The sequence below is a fragment of the Rhinopithecus bieti genome, unplaced genomic scaffold (assembly GCF_001698545.2).
Source record: "Rhinopithecus bieti isolate Rb0 unplaced genomic scaffold, ASM169854v2 scaffold_14839, whole genome shotgun sequence".
Taxonomy (NCBI): domain Eukaryota; kingdom Metazoa; phylum Chordata; class Mammalia; order Primates; family Cercopithecidae; genus Rhinopithecus; species Rhinopithecus bieti.
Window position 1 is genome coordinate 2143635 of NW_016808133.1, and position 22642 is coordinate 2166276.

A 22642-nucleotide genomic window follows, 5' to 3' on the forward strand; every position below is an offset into this window, starting at 1 on the left:
AAAAAAAAAAAAAAAAAAAAAAAAAACCAAGATGGAGTTCTATAAGAAAGGCATAAAATGGAAAAAAACTTAAAATTATCTTAAGGGGAGAAAATCATTTACCGACATATGATTTAAAAAATGAGATACCCTAAATTATGTCTTTGCCTCCTTAAGTTTCAGAAATTGTTTGTGTTATGTGCCTTTTATAGCTGCACAGACATAGGACTCAATTATCATTAGTAGACATTCTACTGTCTTCCTAGATTTACTTCTGATTCCTAGCTCTTTTCCTACCATATAGTGTCAGGACCATCCAGGGCCTCTTAACAAACTCCTCCCAAGAATCCTAATTGCATGTGTGTCCCCACAGCCTGCGTTACAGCCCATGGGGAAGTTCCGGCACACGAGAGCACCTTCCCTGCTGTCATTCAGCACAATGGCAGGCATGTTTTTATAAAACTCCAGAAAACACAAACGAATCCATAAGGACAAAAAGCAGATGGGTGACTGGGGCTGTGACCACAGTGGAGAAAAAACTGCAAAGAAGCCAGAGGAAGCTTTTAAGGATGATGGAAAATATTCTGTATTTTGATTGTGGGAACAGCTTCACACATACATAAAACCCATTAAATTGCATACCTTAAACAGAAGCAATTTGTTATGCATACATTGCATATAACTCAATAAAGTTGATTTTTGGAATGCATACCTTTTTTGAAGACCTGAATAAGCATACAAATATCTTTTATAGATGTAATTTTTCTAGATCAATGTAATTGTACTAAATTACATTACTGTTAACATTCATGTAGCATTTCAACAGAAAATATACTTTGGTGATATGCTTTAATATCTAACATCGACTGTTTCTTCTCTTTTCAGACTGTTCAACATATTACATGAATACAAAGCACTTGTTATTTTGGCCACCAATTTAATGCATGCCCATTAGAAAGAGCATATCAGATACCAATAAAAGAGAGAATAAGAGTTAAAACTCTACTCAGTTAAGCCATGAATATGTCTGAGAACCAGGTCTTAGCAGACAAGATGATGAAGCTACATTCACATGAACACAGCACAGAGTACCAGAAGTGTGATGTGCTCCTGTGCTTCCTCAAATACATGACAAAGGACACGCCTGTGGCAGTGTGACCAGGCTGTGCTCCACCACCACTGAGCAAGGCCCCTTCTGTCCAGGCAGACATGACTACAAGAACAGGGATTCCTCCTGGCTGAGCTCAGACATGACGGGAGAGGCCTTGACACAGAACTGCAGGCAGCCACCACCAACTGGCTGAGGCTGACATGGGAGGGGAAACTTGTTTACGAAGGCTGCTCCTAAATCGATTCACAATATTAAGCTGACATGCTCTGCATCAGACACAGGAAGAAGTGAAATATCTAACTGTGCCACTGACTGATCCCAAAACCAGGCAGAGGAATTGAAGCCTAGTGTTAACAATGCCCTTTCCCTTTTCTCAAAAGCTGTCTGGTTAAAGGGCTATTGCTTAGGTCTACAAAACTGAACCACAATGGTGGGAGAGAAGCTGAGCACCACTCGTGTATTTCCAGTTGGCCCAGAACTGCGGTCACAGGGTCTTCTCTGACACCCTGAGTTGAGTTATGGTCCCAGAGCATCTGAGCTGACACCCTGACCTACCACTTAGCACATCAGGCAGTACAGGGCTGGTACATGCTATGCAATTTCGAAATACTGCAATATAAAATAGAAAGTCATGCAATTTTGGTTTTCATACTTTTTTTTTTTTTTTGGAGACGGAATCTTGCCCTATTGCTCAGCCTGGAGTGCAATGGCACGATCTTGGCTCACTGCAACCTCTGCCTCCCGGGCTCAAACAAATCTCCTGCCTCAGCCTCCTGAGTAGCTCAGATTACAGGAGTGTGCCACCATGCCCAGCTAATTTTTGTATTTTTGGTAGAGACAGGGTTTCACCATGTTGGCCAAGCTGGGCTTGAACTCCTGACCTCAGGTAATCCACCCGCCTCAGCCTCCCAAAATGCTGGGATTATAGCCATGAGCCGCCGCGCCCAGCCAGCAATTTTTAAAATACTGAAAGTCTCCCTCAAATTAGAAATTCAACAAGAATCAACTTCAAAGCTGAAAAATGAATTGTACACATAATATATGCTATTGCCATATGGCGGTTAGTGTTTCCCTAGTAAACAAACACACCCTTGCCAAGGTGAGGCTGCAGCAGTGAGCAGAAGGACCTTATCCCTTTTATAAAATGAGATTGCTCTATACCTGCCTGTTCCTTTTCATCTCCCTGTTGAACTACAAGCTCCTGAAGGGCAGGAATGGGGTTGTAAGTCATTTTTATATCCCCTTTATAGGATATACATACTCAGTAACCATTTCCTAAATCTGCTATTTTTTTTTCCCAGAAAAGGAACTACTTCAATAAGGAGATGCCTGATTCATCCACTGTTTTGGATAAGATAAAATGTGACCAATTGAAATTTAAAAAAAAAAAAATTTGAGTATTCATTTGATATCAACATTTCTCTTATTTAAACACAACTGAGTAGTTTTATTTTCAGTAACATATGTGGCCAGCAGCCAACACCTCATGATAAATACATTTGAAACTGTATCTGATGTTACTCCAAATTACCTTTGTCCTTCTGCCGCCCTTCACGCATAACTGAAAACACCAATCTATTGAAAGAGTTCAAGAAAGAAGGGATGGCTTTCAGCATCACCTGTGATGACAGATAACAGAATGTAAAAGTACATATGTGATTATTTAAGTTTTTCTACTTTAAAAGAGCTCATACTTATTTATTTCTTAGTCTTGTCTATCGGGACACTTAAACCAGTTGTGTGTGCCTCGGGGTAGCCACATCTTTTCGCCTGGACATGCTGGTGTCACTGCTCATCCATCTTGTATTAGACTCTTTGACCCTTATTTTAACTATCAAGGGCAGAGACCCCCACACTGCATAACTTCAGGAGGTCTATCAGGCAATCCTGGTTTGGAATCAGCTTTTACTCTAAGCTGGTGCTAATCCATTCTGGAAATGGGTAGAAATAAACAATAATAGGAACAGTACTAATTCATATATTTAAGTATCATTGGTACAAAAAAAAAAAATTATGTTAAAGCAAATGCACTTAAAATGGGGACCAAAACCTCTCAATTAATAGTGGTGAAAAGCTCTGCTTGAAAACTTCATCTTGAAAAATGAGATTTCAGCCGGGCACAGCAGCTCCCACCTATAATCCCAGCACTTTGGGAGGCCTAGGCAGGCGGATCACCTGAGGTCAGGAGTTGGAGACCAGCCTGGCCAACATGGTGAAACCCTGTTTCTACTAAAAATACAAAAATTAGCCAAGCATGGTGCCCGGTGCCTGTAATCCCAGCTACTCGGTAGGCCGAGGCACAAAAATTGCTTGAACCCAGGAGGCAGAGGTTACACTGAGCCAAGATCGCACCATTGCACTCCAGCCTGAGTGACAGAGCGAGACTCCATCTCAAAAAAAAAAAAAAGAAAGAAAAATGAGATTTTGATGACAGAACATGCCTCTTTTATACTCAATCATCTTTAGGTCTGAATCACAACCACACACTGTCCAGCAGAGCACCACCAGCCACATGTGACTACTTAAATTAATTAGAATTAAATAAAATTAAATATTCAGTTCCTAGTCACACTGGCCACATTTCAAGTGGTCAAGACAGCTGTGGCCAGTGGTTACCATGCTGGACAATGGAGACACAGCACACGCCCACCACTGCCGACCACTGCTGGACAGTGCTGCACCACGTGTGAGAGTGAACAGAGAGTAAGCCAAGCGTTGGGATTATTCTCTTTGGCATAATTTGTCCAACAAAATTTTTGATAGCATAATACCACATTCTTCATGTCAAATTAGACTTTTTGCAGCATATTCTGAAAGAAGTCGTTTTTGCAAAAGTATTCCAGCGTTTCATCCAGTTCCCCAAGGACCCTCTCTTAATCCTTTGCTATCATACTGATCACAAATCCTTTTGGAACTATCTGGGTTCACACTCTGGCTCCTTATGATCTTGAACAAATCATCTAGCTCTTTTTTGTCTGTGTGCACCTCAGTTTCCTCATCTGCAAAATGAAGACGAGAGGTTGTCGCGAAGACTGAACAAGCTAAGCCATGTCAAGTGCTTGGAACAGCACGAGCTGCTGATCATTCTGCTGGGTACGCTGGCTGTGCTGACTTCTTGCTATACCCTTTACATGTACCTAAGAGGATTGTGGCTGCGTATTTACATCCGTGTGGGCCTGCCATGCACACTGCTGATGCTGTGGTCAGGCATCAGATTCCCTACACAACCCCAACAGATGAGAGTGAGCTTTGATTAATTCACATCATTCTTTACTGTAATACCATGTCATGATCTGGTCAATTTTCTCCATTCGTTACATGATCTTAATTCCACTAAATGGTCATTTGTTAATGGTTTTGCAAACAGAAGAATCAAGCTGCTTTCTAATACTACTTTCATCAACTTCATGAAATCCTGCACCTGTAATTTCAGTTTGTAATTTATGTGCATTGCATTTATATTGCACAGTCACATACAAATCTAACAACAGCAGAGAGATTTTAAAACAAAGATGCTGACAAGATAAACAGAGCCAAAGGCAACTGTTAATGGGGGAAGGCTTTAGAGTTAGATCCAATTTCTGAGTATATAGCTTACCAGAGAGTATTTTTCTTAAAAACTGCATTGCTGGCAGGTCTCTAGCCTTAGGACATCAAAACACCTAAAAATATCTGAATGTGCATGAATATATGATACACAGCGATGCACTACAAAACCATACTCTGGTCAAAGGCACACTGTATAAAACAACGGTGGTCCTATAAGATTATAAGACTGTATTTTTAATGGAATATTTCTCTGTTTAAATGCACAAATACTCACCATTGTGTTACAACTGCCTACAGGACTCAGCACAGTCACGTGCTGTATAAGTTTGTAGGTTTATAGCCTAGAAGCAACAGGCTATACCCCATAGCCTAGGTGTGCACTACGCTGTACCATCTGAGTTTGTGAAAGTATTATATGATCTATGGTGTTTGCGCAACAATAATGCCTAACGACACATTTCTCAGAACATGTCTCTGTCATTAAGCGATGCATTAACTGTCATATTTATGAGTTCCTACACATATAGTCAGCCATACATACAGTGGTGGCACCATGAAAAGAACACTGGTCAAAGATAACAAGTCTTGAGTCTAAGGTTTAGCCTCAGCTAAGTGACATTGGTCAAATCATTTGGTGGCACTGAGCTCCAGTTTATTCATCAATAAAATGGGATTAGTGCCTCCTTCACAGGCTTGCTATAGGGGCGGAACATATCAAATGTTCAATAAATGTTAGCTGAACTGTAATTTTTTCTGTGGGACATTTATCCCCAGTTTCAGTTTAACTTAAAAAGGAGCATACTACAAAACTGGAACTCAGGATGCCTCATTCCCTATATCCATTTGAATTAAAAGCCCAGGAAGAGATCTATGCAAGTGAGTGGCTTATTTAAATACGTGGTGAGCAAAAACAGAATAATTTCTAATGAGCTTCCTTAAATAGTACAGATCATGTATCCCTTATCCTAAAGCTTTGGGACTAGAAGTGTTTCAGATTTCAGATTTTGGAATATTTGCATATATATAGAATGAGATATCTTGGAGACGGGACCCATCTAAATATAATTTAAAAATTCATTTATGTTTCACTTTATATAGCTTATACACACAGTTGAAGGTAATTTTCTACAATAATTTTAAATAATTTTGTGCATGAAACAAAGTTTTGACTGTGTTATGACTGCGACCAGTCACGTGAGGTCAGGAGTGGGATTTTCCACTTGTGGCACGATGTCAGCACTCTAAAAGTTTCGAGTTTTAGAGCATTTTGGATTAGAAGTGTACAACCTGTAGTATACAAACACTATTCAAAGCGCCAGATCCAATGAAGAAAACCTCGCTCGCAAAGCCCAGTATGAAGGTCAAGCATTTTTATGCTTGAGAAACCACTTGGCTCTGAAATTTACTAGAACAGAAAGTTTGCCTGGCAATTCATTATTTGTATTATTGTCCTGCAATAGTAAAGTTTTGCTGCCACTTTTCTATAGACGTCAAGTACCCTGCTCGCAGAGGAAAAGTTGCCTGCCGCTCTCGCCCTCCTTCTCACCTTAGGGTGACACTGCAGGATTGAGAAGAGCACGTTGTGCAGCCTCAGGAAGACGCTTCCATACTCCAGCGGCTTCAGATGGTCCAAAGGGACAGTGAGAAGGATGCTGAAGGCCAGGCTGACGTGGTGGGGGTTGCCGATGGCCTCCTCCCCCTGCCGCAGCAGTGCAGCCAGGACGTCTAAGACAGGCCCGACCACTGTGAGGGACACAGGCTGCTCCTGACAAGCTTCTCGGTTTAGGAGCTAAAGGGCAAGATGAGATAGAGGAAAAATGAAAGTAATTCCCCAAGGAAATAACACAAACACTGTAGCACTGAGTGACTGAGGTAAAGACGTCTGTGCTCCAAAATGAATTGATGTGGTCAGTGGGCAGTTAAATACCATTTATTAAACTTCTTACAAATCAGCTCTAGTGAAAGATATTCAATTAATGATTTAGAAAATACAGACAACAGACCCAAGAGGAAGGATAGCTCAAAGTCTTACCTACGTAACCTGGGACAGCTCACCTGTGACCCTCCTTCTCAGACACACAGCAGCCCTGGTGAGGGCTGTCTCTTACAATGCTCACTGTTCTGCTGGGAATTCTGGCTGTGTAGACCCCTGCTATACCCTTTGGGTGGACATAAGCAGATTCTAGCCTGGTGTTCTCATTAGTGAGGGCCTACCACACACATCATCAACACTGCCTGCCCGTCAGCATAGGTCACCCCTATATATAGCCCACGTGCCTCTCCTGATGCTCACCACACATACTCAGTGATGACGACCCCTGCCATCCACCAAAACAGATGCTCAGGAAAATGACAAAGCAGCCAAATTGGAAACAAGAGAGAATATTAAGTCTGTTTTTTAGGCCCTTTTGCCCTAGGAACATGCTAACCCAGGGCAATTCTCTCAGGTAGCAACAGCTAGAATAAGGGCAGAGGATGATGGTAAAATAGATACTGCTCCTTCACACCTAAGTGTAAGAACACCCAGGTCAGGGTTTGTAGAGGGCAGGAGACAGTCCCAATCTGAGCCAGACTTTTGTTCTAGTGAAACAAACAGCCTAGCAACAACTGGACACAAATTTTAACATTTGAGTAAGATTGTAACAAAATAAACTCCTATCTGCAACATTACTATCCCATCCTATAAAGCATTTTATTCTCACTGTATCATAGGCCTTAAACACACACACAAAACTCCTACAAATAAACGAGCGCATTAAACTAACCACAACATTTTGTAGGGACAAAGAAAACCCCAGAATTCCTTGTATTATCATCTGATTAAATAGGTATCTACAAGCTGGCTGAAGTGACATGCACCTATAATCCTGGTGACTTGGGAGGCTAAGGCAGAAGGATCACTTGAGGCCAGGAGTTTGAGGCTGCAGAACACTATGTTCGCACCTGCAAATAGCCACTGCACCTTAGCCTGGACCACACATTGAGACCCCATTTCTAAAAAAATAATAAAACATAAAATTTTAAAAATTAAGCAGGCCTCCACGATAGCCTCCCTTTATCACTACATCCCTGTTTTTACTGCCTGTCTGATGCTTCCCAATGCTACTAAATGGCCCTTGATACCACCTCCCTTCCACTGCTCCAACTGTTGATACCAATGTGTTCAGGCAGGCCACACAAACTCGGCATCCTGCTCATCGTCGCCCTCAGGAAGCAGCCCACACACACGCTCTGCATAAAGCCACAGGGCAGCAGATCCCCAAAAGGCTGACTTCTGTCTTTATAGGAAGAGGGAGGGGAGGAGCTGGAGGACACATCTCCAGAGGGTACTCACTGTTAAAGCCGTGACTATCTGGGGACACGCACGCCACAGCAGACTTGCTTTCTCTCCACTGAGTGGGCAGTTCAGTAGCAGCCTCAGCAATGTAATAGCTGACACAACAGCCTGGGGCAAAAGAGAAAAAACTTAGCAGCAGAGATAGCTTGTTCTCTCTTAAGAACTCCGCCTGGGGAAGGAGCCTGGTCCCTGGGGCTGCAGCGTTGGAGTGGATTGAGCGCCCTGGTGTCAGGGGACGTGGATAAGGCCTGCTTGGGGTTAAGTTCTGGGAGGGACAACCTTCACATCAGCACGCAGACAGGAAGGAAGTGAAGAAGATGAGCAGAGCTGGGGCCAAGTCAGGGTCTTTCAGCAGCATCTCACTAAACCAAGCACGTAAACAGGCCAGGACAGTGAACTGCACAAGGGTCACACACTGTGACCTAATTATGGAGAGCCTGTGTTGTCAAGGCTCTGTCCACGCAGAGGACACTGGCTGTTACTTCACTGAGCAACGATGCATGCTTACAGACAGGAGGGGCTGGAGGAAAATGTGAAAACAATCGGATCAGGTGCTGTGGTCGCGGGTGCTACATGCTGATACGAGCCTCGAGCAATATGGCCCAATCAGGTCATGTGTTTCAAAATATACGGTGGGAGAGGCCTTAAGCAAAGAATGAGCAGAATTTAACTTTTTGTTGTGAGACTGAGTCTCGCTCTGTCACCCAGGCTTGGAGTGCAATGGCATGATCTCTGCTCACCGTAACCTCCACCTCCTGGGCTCAAGCAATTCTCCTGCCTCGGCCTCCCAAGTGGCTGGGATTGCAGGCATCCACCATCACACCTAGCTAATTTTTGTATTTTTAGTAGGGACGCAGTTTCACTATGTTGGCCAGGCTGGTTTCGAACTCCTGACCTCATATAATCCACCCACCTCAGCCTCCCAAAGTGCTCGGATTATAGGCGTGAGCCACCGCGCCGGGCCAGAATTTAACTTTTATATGTATCAGTATTGTGAGTATGTAACACTTAGTATTTTATACAGTAAGACCACACATTTGTAATTTGAAAAACTTCCCCTTTGAAAAATAAGGTTTTAAACCATGAGACATAGGCAGAGCCCTGCCTTTACTGGGTGCCAGGCATTTCACACTGTCAGTGAGTTTCTATTTCAGCCTCACACCATCCTCTTCTCCCCGAATGCTGTGCAGCCCGCCCTACAACCCTAGCCAAAGTCCTAGCTTCTGCCTTTCACTCTCTTCCCTTCCCTGCTCCCTCTGACTATGCACACCCCAAAGCCCCATCTCCACTCCCACTCTCCTGCCCACCTACAGGCTATCTCCCCACCAGGGCCCGCCCCCCCACACCACTTCTCCCTGTCCATCTTCTCACACTTGTACATCCCCTGCTCCTGGCAGCCCAACACGCTGCCTGCACAGTGCACGCCTCCCTTCCCCTCATCTCTGCTCCCCAACCAAGTCTCCTGCATTCTTCAGGGCACAGCTGGAGTCTCACTTCCTCCGGGAAGTCTCCTGACCAACTGGTCCAAACAGAAATTTGGGTTTGTTTCTTCCCCTGCCCAAATCAGTACCCAATACCAGTGTGCTGTATATGACCAGGAGTCAACAAGCCATTCACGAGGCAGAAAGAATATGCCTAGATCACAGACCTTGTCTGGAGTCTCTGCTCCGCCAACCACTGGCTCTGTGGTCTGTGGCCTTCTTCCTTGTGTAAGAGACATCTGACCGGTCCAGTGCCCACAGGCATTCACAGAAGCAAATCCCAGCATGTGAGCTCTGTGCAAAGGCACTCAGCAAATGCAACAACATGCAGGCTGTATCAGTGACTTCTGTCAGAACTGAAGGGGCAGGCTAACTGAGGTGCTTCTCAGATGCTGGCATGAGGGCAGTATGGCCCAATCAGGCCACATGTTTCAAAAAGCATGGTGTAAGAGGTCTTCAGCAAAGAATGAGCAGAATTTAACCTTTTTATGTATCAGTTTTGTGAATGTGTAACACTTAGTATTTGACGTAATAAGACCACTCATTTGTAATTTGAAGACTTCCCGTTTGAAAACTAAGGCCTTCCCTACGCCGCAGCCTGGGCTGTTCCACAGACCAGGGCTCCCTCTCACAGACTCCCTCTTTGCCTAGAGTCTCTACCAGTTAGAATTTGTTTAGTTTTAAGGGTGACACCAGATCTCAAATCAGTTTTCCCATTTGAGCCGACATGATTTCTGAGCCTGCCACACAAGGAGGGAGAAGCCGCCCACCTGCACATCTGCTTTCCACATGTTACTGACGTCCAGTCCCTGGAGAATACACTGCATCACCAGCCTCAAGTCCTCTGTCGTCCCAACCTCTAACATTTGGGTGAACAAGGCTCCCAAATGAGGCTCAATATCCTGAGTGACCCGAACAGGAATTTCAGGATCTGTGTGGGTAAGAAACCAAAACTATTAAGATGTGACAGACAGGTGAAATAAATTACCAAGTAGCCACAGGATGAAACTGCACACAGCTGTGGCCGCCATCAACCATCACGAAGTTAGGGGCATGGTGATACAAGCACTGGTGGAAAAAGCAGGTACACGTATTTGGTGTGATGCCATGCTCTCACACACGCAAACACAGAAGACGACAGCCATGCTTAGGAGGTAAACTCCGAACCACAGAAGACAGTGATTATTGCTTGGTGCCGTTGACCCTTGAACAATGTTTGAACTGCATGGATCCACTTACACATGGGTTTTCTTCTGCCTCTGGCACCCCGAGACAGCAAGACCAATCCCTCCTCTTCCTCCTCCTCAACCTACTCAGTGTGAAGATGAAGAGGATGAAGACCTTGATGATAATATACTTCACTTAATGAATGGCAAATACATTTTCTCGTCCTTATTATTTTCTTAATAACATCTTCTTTAGCTTACTTGATTGTAAGAATATAATACATAAATACATAGACAAAACATGTGGTAATCAACTGTTTATATTATCAGTAAGGTTTTGGTCAACAGTAGGCTATCAGTAGTTTAGTTTCCAGAGAGTCAAAAGTAATATAAGATTTTTTTAAATAGAATTGTTTCAGAAGGATATACATGGAATATTTTACTGTGCCAAGAGTTGGTGCCTTAACCCCTATGTTGTTCAAGGGTCAACTGTATTTTATTTCTCTACTTTCTTTGTGTTTCTCTTATAAAATTGGTAGGGGTGCAAGAGTGGGTGATATTTTAAACAGATGGGAAAGTCACAAAGATTAAGAGAGCTCCATTTTTCAGGCCTGGATGACGGTCAGGAAGTCACCCAGCTGTTTCCCATCATCCCCAGTGTCCTTGGGCCCACAGTTTCACAATAACGCCCAAAGCCAGGGCACTCAAGGCCCTTTATCATCTGGCCCCAGGTCATCTTTCCAGCCAGCGCTTCAGCCCCACCTGCCTATTCCACATTGCCAGAATACCTTCCTGCTTTCCTGTCTTTGCTTACTATTTACAGCACTGGGGGAAAGTGGACTTTTGGGAGGTAAAGATCTAGGTCCAAGTCTCCCATAAGCTGTAAAACCCTGGACCCATGATTTATCTGAGCCTCAACTCCCTCATCAGCGAAGTGAGCATAACAGCACCAACTCCTGTGGCTGGCAAATAAAAAAAGGCCACAGAGCTCACAACATAGTCCCCTCACACGAAAGGCTCCCATTTCCACCTGCCCTAGCTACGCTTCAAGGGCCACTCACACGTGGCCTGTATTTGGCCTCTCCACCGAGTCCCATAGCTCTGGTTCACTTTATGGCGTCTCCCCCACCTTTACCCTGTGATGTGTGCGAATGTCTGTTTACTTAATTACAAAAGCCAAAATCAATACCTCACTCATCTCCAGAGCAGGACACAGCCTCAAACATTCAAGCATTTTAATTGTTTTTTTTTTATGTTTCTGGAGACAGGGTCTCACTCCACCACCCAGGTTGGAGTGCAGTGGCACAATCATGGCTCACTGCAGCCTCGACCTCTTGGGCTCAAGGGGTCCTCTCGCCTCAGCCTCCGGCGTAGCTGGGACCACGGGTGCATGCTACCCGCACCGGCTTTTCGTAGAGATGGGGTTTTGCTTTTTCACCCAGGTTGGTCTCAAATTCCTGGCCTCAAGTGATCTCTTGGCTCAGCCTCCCTAAGTGCAGGATTACAGATGCCAGCCACCACTCCCAGCCAAGAAGCATTTTTAGAAATGTTGGTTTCTGCAATCGAATTCAGGCCCTCTGTTTTACTATCAGAAGGCATTCTTTTCAAAAGCCCACCTCTGAGCCACCTTTAAGGACACAGGGAGAACTCCATGGCTGGGGCACCTGCACGGTCCCTCTTCACACTCCCTCTTCCTGCCCAAAGCCTTGGGCCACTCCTCACTTGGCATTTCTTCCAGAGCATTCACAATTCTGGCACTTCCCTGGACAGTGTCTAACAGCTCAGGTGGAAGAGGCCTGGACACAGCAACACCCCAGGCCCATGAACTGAGGGCACAGTGTACCAGTCTGGCCTTGCCCAACCCTGACCACGCTGTGACCGAGGGGCTCTGTCCCTGGGGAAATAAGGTACCAAAAGTCCAGGGACATACAGTTAGGACTTAAAGACTGCCTCAACCCAGCCAGGCACGGTGGCTCATTCCTGTAATCCCAGCACTTTGGGAGGCCAAGGCAGGCGGATCACTTAAGGTCAGGAGTTCGAGACCAGCCTGGCCAACATGGTAAAACCTCATCTCTACTAAAAATACAAGAACTAGCTGGGTGTGGTGGTACACGCCTGTAATCCCAGCTACTCGGGAGGCCGAGGCAAGAGAATCGCTCAAAGCCGGGAGGCGGAGGTCGCAGTGAGCCAAGACCATGCCACAGTACTCCAGCCTGGGTGACAGAACGAGACTCTGTCTCAAAAAAAAAAAAAAAAAAGAGATTGCCTCAACTCAGCAGGGTTGAAGAGGAAAAGGGGGACACAATATTCTGTTAACTAAAGGGCACAAGGGCAGAGCTTCAGACCACCAGCTGCCGTTTCTTGGGCCAGTCACTTAGAACACTATAATTAGGCTTAATAAAAGACTCGATTTTAGCCCCCATTAAGAAGGTGAACACCATTCACTAAAAGATACCCTGACACAGTAAGACAGAACAATGTAATATCAAAGCCTTTCAGTTAATCCACAATCCAGCCAGAGACAGGTTACTGAAAGGGAGACAACAGCAGCGTGATTTGGCCCATGGCACTCTAGTTCTGGCGCTGGCACAGGCAGACCAGATGGCTCTACTTTCTGCGAGAACCCATTTAACCCTCACGTACTGAAAGGCACGCTTGTGGCCCCATCCGTCACAGCTTCTCCACCCAGAAACACAGACCTTAACGTGTGCTTAACACAGACGTTAACGTGACATTAACGAGGGTCAGACTTGGCTGACTTGCAGACCTCACCTCAAAAGACTGACCTGACCCCAGCCCTTTTGTTACTACCAAAACAAAAAAGAAAAGACCCCCCACAATTGTGGTGTGTGCCATCTTGAAACAGAAGAAATCTCTTCCATTAACTGTTTGTTTGGGAGGAATAAAAGTGTATTTATACCCTAATAAAGGTAACAAATCTTAATCATCTTTCACTATATTTAGAGGAAAACCTCAACAAACTCTAAATGGGCCTCCAAAAACATTATCATCTATTCCCTGCTTATGGCAAGTTTAAATCATAGAAAAGTATTTTGATTTATTCTTATTAAAATGCAACATTAAAGTGGTACAAAATAAGAAAATAGCAACAATCACAACATATTACACTGCACTAATACAACGCATGTTAATGCAATAATTATTTTAATTTTTGGATGCCTTTCTAGCCCTTTTCTGCATGAATACATATTTTACAAAGTTGTAATTGTGGCATATTTAACATTTCATATTGTACTTTTTTTGCTTAACAATATTTTCTATATATTTCTAGCCCTTGTCTTCATAAGAGGTTTCAGAATTATAATTTTAATGGCTGCCTCGTAACCCGTTAACCTTTCACAAGGGGGCTGTAAAGGTCGACTCTGTGCAGGAAGACATGAGCTCTCTCGCTTTGAGACTGTGTATGAGGTCCTAGTTTGCTGCCTGGAAGGCTGCCTTCAGACTCAAACACTCTGATGACATCATAGGTAGCCTTGGTCCAGTGAGCACCTGTACCTGGCAGCACCCCAACATGGGCGGGGTGGGGGGGATTGCGTGTGTGAACTAAGGAAGGCACAGTCCTGCCCTCAAGGAACTGTAAGAGGCTCTTTGGAAATTAAGTGATTTGGCTGGGCACGGTGGCTCACGCCTGTAATCCCAGCACTTAGGGAGGCTGAGGCGGGCAGATCATGAGGTCAGATCGAGATCATCCTGGTTAACACAGTGAAACTCTTCATGAGGTCAGATCGAGATCATTCTGGCTAACACAGTGAAACTCTGTATCTACTAAAAAATACAAAAAAATTAGCCAGACGTGGTGGCGGGTGCCAGTAGTCCCAGCTACTTGGGAGGCTGAGGCAGGAGAATCGCTTGAATCCAGGAGGTGGAGGTTGCAATGAGCCGAGATCATGCTGCTGCACTCCAGTCTGGGCAACAGAGCGAGACTCCGTCTCGAAAAAAGAAAAAAAAAAAGACATTAAGTGATTTGTACTTTTTTTTTTTTTTTTTTAAATGAGACAGGGTCTCACTGTGTCACCCAGGCTGGAGTGCAATGGCAGGATCAAGATTCACTGCAGCACCAACCTCCCTGGGCTCAAGTGATCCTCCCACTTCAACATCCTGAGTAGCTGGGACGACAGACGTGTGCCACCATACCTGGCCAATTTTTGTATTTTTTGTAGAGATGGGGTTTTGTCATGTTGCCTGGACTCAAGCAATCTGCCCCCTCAGTCTCCCAAAGTGCTAGGATTACTGGCGTGAGCTGTCACGCCTGGCTCTGATTTGTACTTTTTTTAAAAAGGTATAAAAGATTGTTATATCTTTTTAAAGTCAATTTATGGCACTGAAAGTCTGATACATAAGAGTCTACTAAGGATGCAGGTATCTGTGTATCTCATTGCAGCCAGGACAAGTTAAAGGCTAAAAAGCTGAAGAGCAGCAGATTTCAAAACTATAAACTTACACAGAACAACCTCCAAAAGAAGTGAGCAACTGAGGTGCAGAGCAACACACTGAGGAGGCTGCTGTCTGCACAGAAAGTAGGGAACTAGTTGTAGCGGTAATTGCTAATGTATGCCTAGAATGTAAACAGAGGGCATGAAGTCGTGGGTGCCGGGCCTAGGAGGGAGATCTTCTCACTGTCCACATGTGGTACGTTTTGAACACATCACGTGTTCACTTATTCCCAGTTCCAAAAAGGGGAGCAGTGGAAACTAGACCTCTATAACACAGAATTAGCTCAAGAGAAAATATCTTACCTGCAAGAACTCTTCTCACAGAATGAAACATGGAGGTAAACACAGAGTCCTTTCTGGGATGGAGTTCTGGGGCCAAAAAGAACAGAGTCAAAAACTGCAAGGCTGCCCGAAAAGACTGATCATGTCCCGCAAGAGCTGGCAACTCCAACAGTATCTGAGAGTAAACACCCTGGTAGAGGGCAGCGTGGGAGAGCAGCGTCCTGTCGGTTACTTGAGAAATGTTGGCTCCTCCATCCCTGCAGTGCTGACCCATGTCGGCTTCCAAGAGCGCGCTGACGGATGAGATGAGGACGGAGGGAAGGTGCCAGCCCTGGTCCCCTCGCACTGAGCAGAGCTGCAGCACAGCTCCCGCCTGCAGCACAGCCTGCTGCAGCAGCTCGGACAGTGCTGCTGGGGCCTCCTGGCCCAGCTTCTGCTCTTTGAGGAAAGGTCCCAGGACATGGCACAACCTGGTTAAAGACACCAGAAGGAGCTGCCTGCCCTGGGGGTTCTGATTTTCCAATTGTTTGCCAGAAGCTGCTTCCGTGTATGGTTTGGAACTAGAGAGGAATGTGGTGATTTTTCTAAAATTGAGCAACAAGCTCAGCTTCATTTGGATGAGCATCTGCATTAGCTCCTCTAAGAACGTACCTATCACTCGGAGGAATTCCAGCCAAGTGGGATCATCCATCTCAATAGGGAACCTACCACTAGCTCTGAACAATGAGGTCAGTACGATCTCAAAAATATCACTACCATACATGATCTTGAACACAGAGCGAGCACTTTTCCCCTTTTGCAGGTAACCAAGAAGCTGGTAGCAAGTCATCAAGAACTTGAGAGCCAGTGAGGAGGAGCAAGAGCATCCTAGTCTGGTGATGGCCATGGACAGTAACAGAAAAAAATAATGCACATGATAGGGTGGTAAAAGGCTGTCCAGCTGTAAAGCAGAAATCACTTCCAAAAGCCCCAGGATGCTTTCCAACTGCTCTCCCTCCAGCTGGATGGGGAAGTCACCCTTGACCAGGGATAGTAAGTTCTTGGCAATTTCTCCTCTAGGTTCTATACCTTCGGGTCCAGCTTTTGCAAATCTCTTTTCCCAATGACCCACAACCATGTGGTCCTTTTCAAAAAGCCAGGGAAGCTGCTGACTGACAAGACCTGAGTCACACTGGGCACCAGAACACAGAATGCTGGAGCATCTTGCAGTTACGCACATTAAGAAAGCAGAATGAAGGGACTGCATCTCTGGAAAGAGAGGACTATGAAGGATGGCTTTGGATATTTTTTCCAGTGTGACGTATGCCTCTTCCTCTATTGAGCCTTCCTGGGCTTTGCCCATTGGTAAAGTTCTCAGGAGGACACTGGCCAGGTATCTCACATCATCTGGACACAGATAGGGCATCAGAATGGTGAGATTTGACACAATCAAGTGCCAGTGTGCTACAGGGTATGTGAGTCCACTCACTGTTCCCACTTGGCCATCCCAGGAAGCCATCGTTCTCTGATTCAAGCTTTTTCTGCTGGAACCAATAATAAAGGCAGCATCACACCTCAAACTTTGGAGGGCTTCTTCAGACCGGAAACTAGTTTGCATTAAAGTTCTTCTCATTTTCTGCAGGTACAGCTGTTCCAAGCAATATCTACCAAGAGAGCTGAACTGGGCTGTAAATTTCTCTATCTTCTTCCAATGCTGTGTTTCTACACCTGGGAGCAACGAAGGGAGATTCAAGATCTCCACAGCAACACCTATAAGGGCCCCAGACATAGAGTGATACTGGCTACAGTTCAAACTTAACATAGTGTCCACTTGGGCCCAGGTGTAAGCGAGCAAGAGTGCAGAGTCACTGACCTTCTGCAGCCACAGCTCTGGCTCTGGGCCTGGGGGGTCCAGGAGAAGGGCCAGCAGGGGCTGCACCAGTTCCCTCAGCATCCTCTCCATCATGCACTGCGTCCGTCTGATGATAGGCAGGGGCGTGCTGCTGTCCAGGCTCCTCATGTTGAACATGATGCAGTGCAGCAGTGAGCTCAGTGACAGTGACTTCAGGGCCATGTCAGCATCACTCTGCAAATAGGGCAAGACTAAAGACTGGAACTTCTCCAGCACAAGGGACCACGTGTCCAGGATCTGACTCGGAGGCAGCTCTAGGAGGCATGCAGACAGTACCGTGGAGGGGCCCGAGGCCAGCACAGGCTGCCTCAGTGTCTCAGCAGCTGGACGACAGATCACCCCCAAAACTTCTTCAAACAACCGTGGCACTTGTCGGAGTTTGGCATAAGTCTGGAAGACAGTCTGAATAAGCGTCTCCTGGGCTTTTTTGGTTCGAAACTCTGTTACTTCTGCATCGATCCATGCCGAAGCCAGCAGGTCATCCAGGTCTGGCTCCAAAATCAAATGATTCAGAGAGATCAAAGTCTTCAGGCAGCGAAACCAGGCTGGTATGGGTGCTTGCGCATGGTTTATCAGCAGCTCAGCCACATGCCGGTAAAAGCGAAACTGAGCCTCTTCGTGCCGAATCCTGTCAGCAGCGATGTTGTAGATATTGTTGTTGGCCACTGAGTTTAGTAGCTGTTCCACAACCAAAAGCTCTGTGGTCCAATCTGATGTGGACAGGGCTTTGCTCTGCTCCTCCTGCAGGTGTGAAATCTTCAAGCAGCCAAACAGCCTGGGGAGAACCTGGAAGCAAAGAAGCTGGTTTCCCTCCTTGAAGTAAGACTCTAGAAAGAGCTTATACAACAAGGCCACTGAATTGGCCACAACAGAGGTATGAAGGGATGCTGCACAGTAGCCAGCACTGACCAGACTGGTGAGCACGGTGTCGATGGGAGCCAGAAGGTTCTTCATGGCTCCTGCTTTCACATCCCCTTGCTGCTGGTCCAAGAGCTCCTCCTTGTAGGATGACAGCAGCTCAGGCTGAAAAATTCCTCCTCGGAACACGGCCTCAATCTGACTTCTGATGTCCCGGCTCAGCACCTGCCTCAGCTGGCCCTCGACAGCCTGCGTCCATGTGCCCCCGGAGAGTAAGTGCCTCAGGACCAGGCACGGCTGGAGCAGGTGAGCAGTCACATCCCCAAAGGCACGTCTTGGGTTGACCTGCTGCTGCAGGATCAAGAGATAATGGCCAAGGGCCAGGTGAATGACCTCAAACAACTGGGCTACCACGGCTCCTTCTGGCTGCCTGCAGGCCGACCAGCAAAGCTGGCTCAGCAAGGCCACCATCAGCTCCTGTTTGGCTGTGTAGATGACAGCAAGGGCAGGTGTTGACAGGATGCCCTGGCAGCATCGAAGGACAGCACAGATGTTTCTTTGGGAACCCCGAAGAGAGAACTCAGCTATTCTTTCATTTATGATCTGAACAGTAGGAAAGAAAGAAAATCCATTACTGACCTTAAACCCATATACACAAGAAAAGTATCAAAAAAAAAAAATCAACAAACTCACCCCTTACCCTCATCTTGGTAAGAAAGAAATGCCCAGATTACCATATTTCAATGAACTTGACATAAGCTTAGTGCATCAAAACAAGGCAAAGCACCTGTTTCAGTTCCTCCACACATCCATCTTCCACCAATGCAAATCTAGAAAAGGATCCGTGCCTTTGTAAATGTGTTGTCCCTTTTTTTAAAGCTGAGTTTTAAAGGGCTTAAATGCCAAATATCACTTTCCCTTAGACCCTAAACCTGCAACTGAACTTAGATGTTACCAGGCAGAAGGAAAGTAGCACTTGAAGGAAAGTAGCACTTGAAGGAAAGTAGCACTTAAATTATGACCTTGTGGTCCAAAATACATGTTTATAGGCAAGGCACAGTGGTTCACACCTGTAATCCCAGCACTTTGAGAGGCCAAGGTGGGTGGATCACTTGAGGTCAGGAGTTTGAGACCAGCCTGGTCAACATGGTGAAACCCGACTCCACTAAAAATGAAAAAATTAACCGGGCATACACCTGTAATCCCAGCTACTTGGGAGGCCGAGGCAGGAGAACGGCTTGAACCTGGAAGGTGGAGGTTGCAGTGAGCTGGAATCGAGCCACTGCACTCCAGCCTGGGTGACAGAGCAAGACTCTGTCTGAAAAAAGAAAAAAAAATACATGTTTATAGTCAATTATACTTTTTCTATTAAAAAAAAGTCAAAGCAAAAGATACTCTTTTAAAAAGGAAAGCAGCTGGGCATGGTGGCTCATGCCTGTAATCCCAACACTTTGGGAGGCTGAGTGCGAGGCAGATTACAAGAGGCCAGCCTGGTCAACATGGTGAAACACCATCTCTACTGAAAATATAAAAATTAGTCGAGCATGGTGGTGCACACCTGTAGTCCCAGCTACTCAGGAGGCTGAGGCACAAGAATCGCTTGAACCCAGGAGGCAGAGGTTCCAGTGAGCCAAGATCACACCACTGCACTCCAGCCTGCATGACAGAGACTGTATCTCAAAAAAATTTTAAAAAAGGAAAGCAAATGTTATGTTGCTACTGCTTATTATTCAGCAAATCTATTGTCTACTGCTCTCAAAATTCCAAAATTCACAAACACCAGAAATTATGAGAACCAGGCAGATTCATTCACTCACAGGTTAAGTGACTTGCTCCCAGCCTTTCTGAGAACCAAACCTATCCCAGGTGCTAAGTTATCAGGTGCCCCAATGAGATAGGTATTATTATTTCTATTCAAGTAATTGCTGGTTGTGGACTTTTAAAGTTACTCTGGAAAAGCTGTAACAAAGATGACAAATCCTTAAACATCAATGCACTATTACGGCGATCTCCAAATTTTTGATTATACAACTCATCAATCTGCCCTGCATTTATACTCAATAAGTGTAATTTATTTATAAATTATGCACATATGCTACAGCACTAACATTTTATATAATTATGAAGCATACCTAAAAATAAAATTAACTATGTCTTTTTAAACAAGGAGACATTCTAAGATTTTCTTCCCATATTCCAAAAGATCACTTGAAACAAGCCACTCTGGTGACCACTGGTTTATTATTTTTAAAAGTGACCCAGTTTGGAACATAATCTCAAGAACTGTTAAGCCTTATGTGCCATCAGGCAGCTCAACCTTCGTTCCTCTCCATTACTAGCCTCTAACGATTTTCTCTCTGCCTGCAGTCATGAGGGTGAGGCAGTGTTATGGCTTCACAGCCCAGGCTTTATACTCAGGCAGAGTGAGGTTCAAATCCCAGCTCTGCCACTAACCAGCCATGTGACTTTAGGAAAGTTAAACTTCTTTGAGCCTAGCACACATTAAGTGCTAATTAGTAGTAGTTTTTATCGTAACTAGCTATTCTCGTGGTGTATAAACACACTCAGTTTTGACAATGAAGTTCCTACTTCTGATCCGAGACTTCAAAATCACTTTCAGTCAAAAACTGAGGAGGCCCCGGGTTGCCGGCCAAGCCACTAGTGGCACTTGTGGCTCAAAGGCCATAGTGGGGGGGGGGGAGAAAAAAACCTTTGAGGAAATTTCTGTCTGAATTTTGGCCTTTGATCTCCCTCTAGGCCAAAAGAAAGGCAAAGAAGAAGAAAAACAAATCAGAGAAGCATAATTTGCTAGCTACCTTTTCCAATTAAAAAGGTAATCAATGACCTGTTTATGAAATAGTTCTAAGCTTTTTTTGAATATTAAATAACAAAACGCTTACAGCATATGATACATTCAATAGTTATTATTATAATTCCAATAATAATACATCCTTCTCCCCTACCTTAATATTTTCTATATCGTCACACAACTGACACTAAAACAAGTTTCCAGCATGAAGAAGAAATCAATGGAGATGCATGCAACACATAACAGGACAACAGAAGAGTGAATTACCTTGACTAGGGAAATCTGAAGATTAATGGTCTTTCCATTCTTGAGGAGATTCTGCAATTTTCTGCTATGTAAAATGTTATCTATGTAGATCCAAAGCCTTTCAACAATATCTTCCTTCAGCTCAAGTTTTTTCTTATAAAAGGCAACCAATGATTGTCTTGCCCAGTCAAGTAATACCTGAATTTGAAGGAAACATATACTGACAATAAATTTATTTGCTAAGAGAGAAAGATGTTAGACATCATAGGGACATTACAGGTATAACCAAATGCAATTGCCATGGGGGCGAACTTCTCTTTTAAAACTTACCTTTGGTAATATTACTTAAGTGTCCAGGTATTTTAAAATGTTTATTATTAAAGGATAAGAACGGGAAAACAAATTTGTCTTGTTAGGGCAAATTAAAAGTTTCAGGTGAAACTCTAACATGTCTTACCCCCTTTTCTGACATTATACAGGCATACCTCATTTTATTGTGCCTTGTGGATACAGATATTGCATTTACAGATTGGAGGTTTATGGCAACTCTGTGCCAAGCAAGTCTATTAGATCCTTTATTCCAACAGCATGCACTTGCTTCGTGTCTCTGCCACATTTTGGTAATTTTCCCAGTATTTCCAACTTTTTCATTCTTATTCTATCTGTTATGGTGCTCTGTGACCGGTGATCACTGATGTTACTATTCTAAATGTTTTGGGGTGCCATGAACTGTGTCCTTCTAAGTCAGCAAGCCTAATCAATAAATGTTCTATGTGTTCTGACTGCTCCACCAAAATGCTATTACCCTGACCAGCTATTTTCCCCTCTCTCCTTCTCCTCTGGCCTTCCCATTCCTTGAGACACAATAATATTGCAATTAGGCCAATTAACCCTACAGTGGCCTCCAGGTGTTCAAGTGGAAGGAATAGCTGCATGTCTCTTACTTTAAATCCAAAGCTAAAAATAATTAAGTTTAGTAAGGAAGCCATGCTGAAAGGTGAGACAGACCAAAACCAAGCCTCTTAAACCAATTAGCCAAATTGTGAATGCAAAGGAAAAGTTCTTGAAGGAAATTAAAAGTGTTACTCCAGTGAACACCAAATGATACAAAGTGAAACAGCCTATTGCTGATATGGAGAAAGTTTTAGTGGTCTGGATAGGAGATCAAACCAACCACAACATTCCCTTAAGCCAAAGCTTAATCCAGAGCAAGGCCCTAACTCTCTTCAATTCTATGAAGGCTGAGAGAGGTAAGGAAGCTGCAGAAAAAAAAGTTAGAAGCTAGCAGAGGTTGGTTCATGAAGTTTAGGGAAAGAAGCCATCTTCATAACATAAAAGTTCCAGGTGAAGTTATCTAGAAGGTCTAGCTAAGATTATTGACGAAGTTGGCTAAACTAAACAACAGATTTTCAGTGTAGAAGAAACAGTCTTCTATTGGAAGATGCCATCCAGGATTTTTTTTTTTTTTTTTTTTTTTTT

General features: G+C 44.5%; 1 protein-coding gene across 6 annotated transcripts in view; it reads right to left on the reverse strand.

The window, feature by feature from the left end:
• URB2 (URB2 ribosome biogenesis homolog) overlaps positions 1-22642 on the reverse strand; it is a 44304-nt gene that overhangs the window by 16514 nt on the left and 5148 nt on the right. For 4 of the 6 annotated variants that reach the window (XR_001887933.1, XM_017885610.1, XM_017885606.1 and 1 more), the window contains exons 3-8: positions 21185-21361; positions 15381-18711; positions 10228-10388; positions 7974-8084; positions 6186-6428; positions 2622-2709 (exon numbers count right to left, since the gene is read on the reverse strand). Coding sequence is in view for 5 of the 6 variants with exons in the window: in XM_017885610.1 (XP_017741099.1) it covers positions 2622-2709; positions 6186-6428; positions 7974-8084; positions 10228-10388; positions 15381-18711; positions 21185-21361 (4111 nt within the window). In the remaining variant the exon portion in view is untranslated. The remainder of the gene's footprint in view (positions 1-2621; positions 2710-6185; positions 6429-7973; positions 8085-10227; positions 10389-15380; positions 18712-21184; positions 21362-22642) is intronic. The other 2 variants (XM_017885611.1, XM_017885609.1) reach the window with 2 other exon arrangements.